The following is a 9,518-nucleotide window of genomic DNA, read 5'->3' as shown; positions in this document are numbered from 1 at the left end:
TAATTACTATTCAAATTGGCGATTTAATAGATTTTTTAGTATTATTATTATTATTATTATTATCATTTATAATCCAGATCTAAGGAGCAACGAGGGAGATCAGCGGATAAGTCGTGGTTTATGGGCTCTACCTGTTGAGCTCTTGATCCTTTTCACGTGTCATTTGACTTGTTCATTGCAAGTCGAACTACAACAACCCGAATGGCAAAATTAGCCTCCCTTGCTGTTTCAATTGTCTATTATGCCCCTCGTTACCTTGCTTCACTTCCTGCGTGGCTTCGGTTTCTCCTACGGGCATCGGAGTTCGGAAAACGAACGAGACAAGCAATCAGATGCTCGGACCCTTCTCCAATCTATTCTGAGTTTTCTTGGATTCAGATCGAAGAACTTTTGAATTCTAGCTTCTCTTTCATGCTCAGATAGTTTCCAAAATACCTTTTCTTAGAATTCGACATGGAACGGATCGTCGGCGGCAAGTACAAGCTCGGCCGCAAGATCGGAAGCGGATCCTTTGGCGAAATTTACCTCGGTGAGCGTTCTTTATTTTCTTTTAGTATCAGAAATGCTCGTTATGACTTGCTTTAAACTGATTTATCTTTGTTGATTTTGCTTGCTCTGTTTCAGCTACTCATGTCGATACCTTCGAGATACTTGCGGTGAAAATTGTAAGCCTCCACTTGTTTCCTCTATACATGTCAATCGATTAAATAGTAGAGGCTCTCAACTCTTTAAAGTTGGAGCAGGTTTGCATGGTTGATTGGGCATGCATTCGCAATTTAGCACGTATCATTTAGCTTACTGACATGGTTATATATATTAGAGAGAGAGAGAGAGACTGGTGACAAGTAGAATTATTACATTCTCAATTTTTTGTTTTTGATAATTTCTTTTGTGGTTTTTATTGTATCAGGAGAACAGTAAAACCAAGCACCCACAGCTGCTATACGAGGCAAAACTGTATCATGTTCTTCAAGGAGGAAGTATGAGTTTTGCAATGTTAAACACTTAATCTATTTCTGACTTTCTATGTGCTCATATCCACGACTGAGTGAATTAGTATGTGGAGGGTCTTTGACAGCTAGTGGGTCTGAATAAATGGATTTATGGCACTTAATATTTGTGTTGCAGGTGGAATTCCTAGCATAAGATGGTCTGGTGTCGATGGGGAGGACAATGTGCTAGTTCTTGATTTGTTGGGACCCAGTCTTGAAGATCTGTTTGCGTATTGTGGAAGAAAGTTTTCGTTGAAGACTGTCTTAATATTAGCTGATCAAATGGTAAGTTGGCATGACGTTTTGATTTCTGCAGATGGGGGCTTAAACATAATCTCCAAAGCGGATGCATTTGTGTATTAGTGTATTATTTGCGCATCTGTGTATTTGAATGCAATGTCAATTGCATATTTATCTCTTTCTTGCTAGCTTTATATTAATTCAGATGAAAACTCTGGAAGCAAAGTTTCTTCATCCTTGTCTAATATTTGTCTTGCAAATTATAGATTTTGTCGTGAAAGTGTTAGTGATGTATATACGATGTGATGTTAACATTTCTTTTCTGCAGATCACGAGAATAGAGTACGTTCATTCTAAGGGTTTTTTGCACAGAGATATAAAACCTGATAACTTTCTCATGGGACTTGGTCGGAAGGCCAATCAGGTAACTGTTTTGTTATTTGTCTTTCTCTAGTCAGACTTCAGCTGGCATGACATGCTATCCACCATTTGTTGTTCTGCATATGGTGCTATATGGGTGGGTGTTTCGTACTTGTCAGGTTTACATGATTGATTTTGGTCTTGCAAAACGATATCGGGATCCCACAACCAATCATCACATTCCTTACCGGTACTTCTATGTTTAGTTCCTTGAGCTTACATTTTTATTTGTTATTTTCTTTTTGGTGCTGTTGTTTGATTCGGAAAATTTTATGTATCTTAATATGAATTATTTTAGTGTTTGAATATATTATTTCAATCAGTTTATGAATAACTTCTAAATCTATACTTGAAAATTACCTTGCCTTTCACTATCTCTCCTCGTCTTGTCCTAGAAATGGTAAAGAGTGACTTTGTGTCAAATTATCAATAGTGTTTCTGATCCTAATAATTTCACCATGCAGGGAGAACAAAAACCTAACAGGCACTGCACGTTATGCAAGCTGTAATACTCACCTTGGTATTGGTAAGTGAGAAGTTAGTTTTCCTCTTCACTTCATATAAATTGCAAAGCTATTATATTTTCCCAATTTGTTATATTAAATGCAGAGCAAAGCCGCCGAGATGATTTGGAGTCACTAGGATATGTGCTTTTGTACTTCCTTAGAGGAAGGTAAATCATTCTTCTCCAGCCGCTTTAGTTCTGCCAGTTTTTTCCTCCAAAATTGACTGTCTATCAAGAACAGAGTGATAGTATAGTATATGTTAACTTCTAAATGGTAATAAATTTGTGTTCAGCCTTCCTTGGCAAGGTCTAAAGGCTGCAACAAAGAAGCAAAAATATGATAAAATTTGTGAAAAGAAAGTATCAACTCCTATTGAGGTGAGTTTTTGGTAATTTGGCTTTGTTTAGATTCCTGGGGAAGCTTTTTAATCCTGATGATTGTTTGGTATAATTTTAAAGGTCCTAAGCAAATCTCATCCTGTAGAGTTTACTTCGTACTTCCATTATTGCCACTCTTTGATGTTTGACCAGCGACCTGATTATGGATTTTTGAAGCGTCTATTCCTGGACCTATTTGCCCGACAAGGTGATTACTCTTTTCATCTGTTGCATAATGTGCAATCACATGAATTGCATGATTGTGTTGACAGACTTTTGAAATGTTCTTTGTGAACTTATTCATATATGGGGGATCCTACAAGAATACTTGCTTGAAATGGAATTAATAGGCTTTATCCTAAATATGGGGAAATGACTATGATTTTAAGATGGATTCCTCAGAAGATAATAAGCTTATGAATACTTTATGCTCATTAGAATTCTACATGATTCTTCAACTTTACACCTACGCACTGACAGTTTACTTTTGACCACTGGAAATGACTAATTATATGTTCTGCACATGAAGATTTCTGGCATGTGAAAAGGTCCTTTGGTCTATTGACACATTGCAGTTTCCAATTTTTACCTCTGTCTTCATCTCTGCTATTAAGGGGAACTTCTATCGACAGGTTTTGAATTTGATTATGTATTTGATTGGACCATTTTAAAGTACCAGCAGACACAAAAGAGTAAAGTTCAGCCTCACTCACCTGTAAGTAGTTTGCTCTTCAGGTTATTCTTTACTTTGTTAGGGGTGATTTTCACAACAATGAATTTCATCATGATTTTGACGATAACAACAAGCCTTATCTCATTAAATGTAGTCAACTATATGAATTGCACGATGCTATTGTACTCTATCATCAATCAAATTTTTAGGAATATTGTTAACTAAGAGGTTTCATTCACGAACTTCCATTAGTGTTCTTTTTAGTCTTCCTTTATCTCTATTAGTAGGATTTAAGATTATCGTTCCATTCTCTTTACTGGTGCCTCCCACAGCCTTCACTAAATATGTCTAAACTATCTTAAATGATTTTTTACTATTTTTCTTTCAATAGATGTTGCATCCACCTTTACTTGTATATGTACATTTTGAATTTTATCTTTTAGTATATGCTTGCATGTCCATCTCAGTAATCTCATCTTTGCTACTCCAGCCTTATATTCCTACTGTCCGTTTAAAGCCCAACATTTACTCCCATTATTTTGACAATGCTCAATTTTTGCATATCACAGTCAGCTCCTAGAGCAAGCAACAATTGTACAAAGCCAACGGCTGCTGAAAATCTTCATGGTTAGATCTTATTTATCTCTTCATGCATCTTAAATTAATTATTTCATTCACAGGCTATGAAGAAATGCATTTATGTGAAATGCCAAATAAAGTGCATGATGGAGGGGAAACTGACAGTTTTTGTAATTATCATTTGATCAGTTTTTTAAAATACAAAATGCCAAAGGAATACATGTTTTTTTTTTAAATAATACGAATTAAAAAAGGGTTCAAGCTTTGACATGTTTGTTTGTATCTCTTTTGTATATTGTTGTTAGACTTTTAATTTGTTTTTGACTTGGTGAATCAAGGAAGATGTGAAGTGCCGGTCCACTCTTCTGTTTGGTTTTAAAACCATAATAATGTCTTTATTTTTTATTTCTTGGCAGGTGTTTGTGCTTATTCAGGGGATGTCTTGGAGCACGTGAGACCTGACAATGCTACTGGTTCTGGTGTTAAGATGCAGTTCAAATCACCAGCAGGCAAAAATGTAGGTGCTAGTAATCCTATTGACAGGAATGTAAGTCATGTGTGCGTAGGATTTCCCCCTTTTTTGTTGTGACTTGTGACTGATGACTTGTGCAAATCTCTTGTCATAATTTTATGATTGCTTACTATTAGGTTTCAAATTTTTGTAGCAATTTATGTTCCCCTTTTTTGTAGATTTTTGAAGATGCAAATATGGCTTCTACTTCATATTCACATGCTGGTACCTTGAAGCGGAACTCCTTGAAGCCTGCCTTGACTACTGAAGCTGCAAACCCTGGTCATGGGCAAGGCAGTAAAAATTGGTCCTTCAAGTAGCTGGATTTCATTGCTGCAATGCACACCTTGGCCAAATGAATGATCTATATGGTAGTTTTCTGGTTTATGCTTAAAAGTCTTATTGTTGTTGTTATTTTGATGCTACATTATTATCTTTATGCTATCCTTATCCTTAACTGATAATATTATGCTGTATTTCCAGCTTTGAATGAGGTCATGAAGACTCAGCACATATATATGAAGCTGCAAATGTGTGGTGGTTTTGAGATGTTTCTATTTTTCAAATGTTTGGTCAAATATTTTGGTGATCCATCAATGGAGACTGCAACTGTGCTGCAAAGTTGAAAAATTGTGTAGGTTCTCCTTTAAGACCACGTGCTACATCTTTTTGTCTACAAATGATTGATTGGTATAAGATATAGACTGCCCTGGCTTGGCTCCTGTACTGTACATAGATTTGAAATGTGGGCCACCGTGATCCTGTGTATTCATCTCATGATGTAACATTAATGTGTGAAAGTTGCCCCCTCTCCCCTTGTTGCCTCGAAATAATTTTTCATGTGTCATGAGACATGTGATTCAGTTTGGTTTAGATTGATTGACAATATTATGAATTGCAGTTTTGTTTTCTTTTTACTTCATTTTGTTATAGTAGATTTATTTGCAGCTTTTGTCTTTGATGCTCATTCATTTTTACGGGGTTATTTTAGTTTTCATGTTTAAATAAGAAGCAGTATACTTTCAGTACTATTGCCCTTTTGTTCAGTTATGAAGCATCCACGCAAATGCTTTTAGAACTGGGGAGACTAAAATCTGAATCTTGTGTATATTTGATAATCTCTCCTTTTACTGCTTTTCTGTTTACATCATCTTCATCTCATTTTGGTCAGTTGCAATTACCAGGTTCTCAAGAATATAAACAATACAAATCTGAGGAAAAAAGTTTTGGTTGAAAGATCTCTGAAATAATGGTTTTCTGAGAGATATCAAAGGTTTGGGGCTTTTATTTTACACCTACAAACATTTCATTGCTTTCCTGTCTTTAATTTAGGCGCATGAGTTTACTCAATTGTTGAGAGCTTTATCTCATTATTTTAATAGTCATCATCAGCTGTTGTCTTGATATTGTTATTTAAAGAAGGATCTTCGCATTGTGTGTTGGAAAGATCAGGGACTTGATCGAGATAAATGTCAACTTTCTTAACTTAGTATGTTCTAATTTTTTTTTTTTTTTCCCGGTCCAATACAACCAAGATGATCCAGAAGCACTAATTTACTTGTAGGTGGCACTTACTTTGACACTTGGCCTGCTTATTTTGTGTGCTCAGTCTCGAGACCAATGAATACAGTCTGGTTTTATTTCAGTCAAGTTCAAGGTTCGGATAAACTGCCAAATAGCTCATTCCTGTGCCAAAACAAATTGTAAATAGGCTACTCAATTGTTGATTATACTTTTGCAGGACTCTTTTCCAAAAAACATTATCTGCAGGACTATTTATGACAGAAAATTGCCTTTTATATGAATGCTACTATGAGCACGTCCATGCTGCTACCTCTTGTGAATAATTCTGCATAACAGAGCTGTCTGGAAGGGAATACCTTGAGGAAATAATGATTCCAGCATTTGTCCATCACATCGTCTTTTAAGCATGTTCTGGCTACTTAATAATTCGATGCGGATTCTGTAGGTTTGGAAGTGGCCACCAATTACATCAAGGAACAACATAGTTGGGGTGTTTGTGGGCTTGAATAAGGAACGAATTTGCTACTTCATGTTATTACTGTGTCCATGGTGTGGTGCGTTAGATACCCTAGGAAATTCTGCAAAACTCCTGGTATTGGATATTTTGTCCGACACCTTTAATTGAGGGATCAAAGTAGTTATTGATTGTCTGTCACTTCCATGCATTTTGAAACCCTCAAGTGGAAGTTTTGAATCCTTGGAATCTGAGAATGGATTTTTTGTGTAGAGAGACAGTGACAGATTCGATCACTGATTGACTGCTCTAGGATGTCTGGGGGCTTTGTAATAAGCTTGAAATAACAGCTGGTTTTTGTCATGAATGTTGACTTCCAGAGGTCTTTTGGAAAAAAAAAAAAAAAAAAAAGATCAGTGATTGCTATTTAATTTTTCTGTGACGATGTCACCGTTCTATTTCAGTTGATGATAGGATGTGTTCTCATTCTCTGTTTGGCGCTGAATCTGGGTCGCTCTCGAAGGGCAAACAATGAGCAAGATTTAGATTCTATGGTCTTAACGTCAACGATCATTTTTCCTGGATAGATGATGCTTGGGGATCCATTTGTAAGCAAGATTACCTACAGCTTAATGATGATCCTGCCATTCCCTTATCAGCCAGATTTCTGTCTTGATTTTGTTGATTAGATTCACTTCATATGTAAAAGTAGGGCTTTTTTTTTTGGCCTTTTATATTATGATTATATGATCAAGTCAAATTTAAGTATTGTCATACTCAATTGAAGGCAGTTCTTTCTGCATTCACAGACTTGAACTCAAAATCTCGTATTTAAGTGATGCTAGCTTCTGTTAAGAGGACCGATGCCTCTTCGTCTACGTGTGGAAAACTTGAAGGCAGCTCAGCTTGTTCTTTACACAATCACTAAACAAGTTTATCATGTTGGGCGGAGCGCATTAATATGGTGGATAGGAACATATATGGCATATTCGGAGGTGTTTTGAAATTAAATCAGTAAAAATTTCCAACTCGAGATAAAACCCAGGTGGTGACACTGACTGGCTCGAGCCTTGAGAAGTTGCCCAGATTCAGTTAAAGAAATTGCGTGTAAAATGTTAAGTAGATTCAGATTTGAAGAAGAAACTACCGGAGGGGTTGTTTCCAGTTTAAAGTCACTGTTTGATAATTAAAGTCTTGAAATTTACGGGCAACAAGGACAATGGGTTACCCCCTCTCTCATGCTCCCCCCGTTCCTTACAGTAAGACATTTCTAACATTTTCGTGCATTTTAAGAAAGCGATACATTCTTAAATATATCAAGGTAACATTTGAAAATTTCAGTCTTACCTATTTTTTTAATTGATTGACAGTTTTACCGTTATTAAAAGGTTATTATATCCACTTCCTTTCACAATTTTTTAGAAACATTATTGATAGGATTAAAGATACGTCTAACTAATTGAGAATGTTACGTCGTTGTTTTTATTTTGGGCTAAAAGATCTCTTTATAATGTTACAATTTGATCTTGCAAAATGTGATAATAATATTCAGATTTTAAGGGACTTCTTTAAGATTGAATTTTTGTGTAAAATTATTTTAGTGTCTCTTTACAGTTTGATATGAGTATTCGTAAGTTTAATTTCATCAATAACTAAAACGATTTAGAAAATCACAACTTTCTATCAGCAAATTTCAATTATTTTTATATGGTTCACAAATTTGTTATAAGTATTTACAAGTTTAGCTTTACCAATGATTAAACTTATTTAAAAAATTACAACTTTTATCAGTAAAATCTGACTAATTTTATATTGTTTACAGGTTTAGTATAAGTATTCGCAAATTTGGTTTTACTAATGATTAAAACAATTTAAAAAATCATAATTTTCTAAATCATATAAGGGTATTAAAGTAATTTCACACAGAAATTTACTTTCAAAGAAATTCCTTGAGACCTCACTATCATTATTATATCTTGTGGTACTCAATTGTCTTTTCCCTATTTCAAAAAGATTTGTCTATCATTCTCCCTTTTACATTTATAAAAGTACTGTTATCATACTATTTTTGTAATGTATTATGTTTAATATTGTTAAATCAAATTTAAGTATTAATGAGTTTAAATGGGAAAAATCTTCTAATGTAATTTATTTTCTTTCATTAGAAATCTCAAGATGAACTCCACATATGCTTTACAGTTGATCTCAAGCTTAGATATAGAAGGAAGGTTGTGTTAAGTTTTTGACAATTAACATAAAATTTTGTCGAACTTCATATGAAAATGAATAGATGTTTTTGTGCAATGTTATTGATAGAGCACAATAATATAGTGTAATTCATGTAACTAATTATGTCTAGGGGAATCAGACTAATTGTTATTATAGAAATCTCAAAATCTTTTCACATATTTAATCCTTGCCATTAGTTGTTTTCATTATGTTTTTATTTCATAATATTATCAAGTATCATATATTCCCCCCTTCCAAAATATAAACACCTTTTAAAAATAATCTGCATATAAATAAAATCCTTATTTTCATAAAAAAATATATTATTTTATCTTTTCACCTTTAGTTCTAATTTATGATGAGTGAGAAGAAAGTCATAAATTGACATATACAAAAATTTAGATTAATAAAAGCAAGAGATAAAATGTTAAATTTTTTTTACAAATATTAAGATGCTTATATTTTGAACTAGGATCAACTAAAAAAAATAGCCATATTTTGGAGCAGGGGAATATAATATATTTAGCCCCTCACCTAGAAAGGGGCTAAATATATTTATTTTATGTCTTCACTCCAGCGACAGAAGATGGAGTTACTTTTTGTCAACTCTTATAATTATCCTAATGGACAGAATAGCTTGTATTTCAACTCTTATGATGTTCATAGAAACTTTCAACAGCGTTAATGAGTGATTTTCTATTCAACAATTCGTTGGGAAAATGATTTCCATAACAACCCAGAAGAAAAGAGGAAATAATTATAACTTTATTTTTTTTGGGGCCATAAAACTACTGACTTTTTACTTCCTTTTTTAATAGCTTTTTGAAAATTTAGTAAGCTATTCCAGTGCTAAGAATTGGATGATTTCAATAGAGATTGATATCACCTTTATAAGAAAGGAAACATTTTTCTCATCAATGAACCAGACAAAACAAACAATGATATGGGTATTTTTCGAAAACATAAAATCAGTATACTTTTGGATTTCAGTTCAGAGATTCAAATTGAGGTTT

General features: G+C 34.1%; 1 protein-coding gene across 8 annotated transcripts; it reads left to right on the top strand.

Moving 5' to 3' along the window:
• The first annotated feature begins 232 nt into the window (after nt 1-232).
• On the top strand, nt 233-7,490 carry LOC129292954 (casein kinase 1-like protein 3). Of its 8 annotated transcripts, none has more exons than XM_054930694.1 (18): nt 236-529; nt 625-665; nt 911-980; nt 1,129-1,277; nt 1,561-1,656; nt 1,772-1,842; nt 2,117-2,178; nt 2,262-2,325; nt 2,451-2,535; nt 2,617-2,743; nt 3,168-3,250; nt 3,778-3,835; nt 4,204-4,334; nt 4,478-4,669; nt 4,782-4,932; nt 5,483-5,571; nt 5,863-5,955; nt 6,040-7,490. In XM_054930694.1, exons 1-14 carry the CDS (start codon nt 454-456, stop codon nt 4,616-4,618), a joined length of 1,254 nt encoding a protein of 417 aa, XP_054786669.1. In that variant the 5' UTR covers nt 236-453; the 3' UTR covers nt 4,619-4,669; nt 4,782-4,932; nt 5,483-5,571; nt 5,863-5,955; nt 6,040-7,490. The 8 variants fall into 8 exon arrangements, with proteins under 8 accessions (XP_054786676.1, XP_054786675.1, XP_054786669.1 ...); XM_054930696.1 differs by having other exon boundaries at nt 5,834-5,955; XM_054930698.1 differs by having other exon boundaries at nt 5,470-5,571.
• Nucleotides 7,491-9,518: the final 2,028 nt, after the last annotated feature.

This window comes from Prosopis cineraria, unplaced genomic scaffold (genome assembly GCF_029017545.1).
Source record: "Prosopis cineraria cultivar Desert tree isolate PC_DT_omini unplaced genomic scaffold, ASM2901754v1 PC14, whole genome shotgun sequence".
Classification (NCBI taxonomy): Eukaryota; Viridiplantae; Streptophyta; class Magnoliopsida; order Fabales; family Fabaceae; genus Prosopis; species Prosopis cineraria.
This window is presented reverse-complemented; position numbering and strand designations above follow the sequence as displayed.

What these genes read in the sequence shown, in the direction of transcription:
- LOC129292954 (XM_054930699.1), top strand. Translation starts at nt 454, where the DNA reads ATGGAACGGATCGTCGGCGGCAAGTACAAGCTCGGCCGCAAGATCGGA. An exon ending in AGATACTTGCGGTGAAAATT is followed by an intron (nt 666 to 910) that starts GTAAGCCTCCAC and finishes TTATTGTATCAG; the next exon opens with GAGAACAGTAAAACCAAGCA. An exon ending in TAATATTAGCTGATCAAATG is followed by an intron (nt 1,278 to 1,560) that starts GTAAGTTGGCAT and finishes TCTTTTCTGCAG; the next exon opens with ATCACGAGAATAGAGTACGT.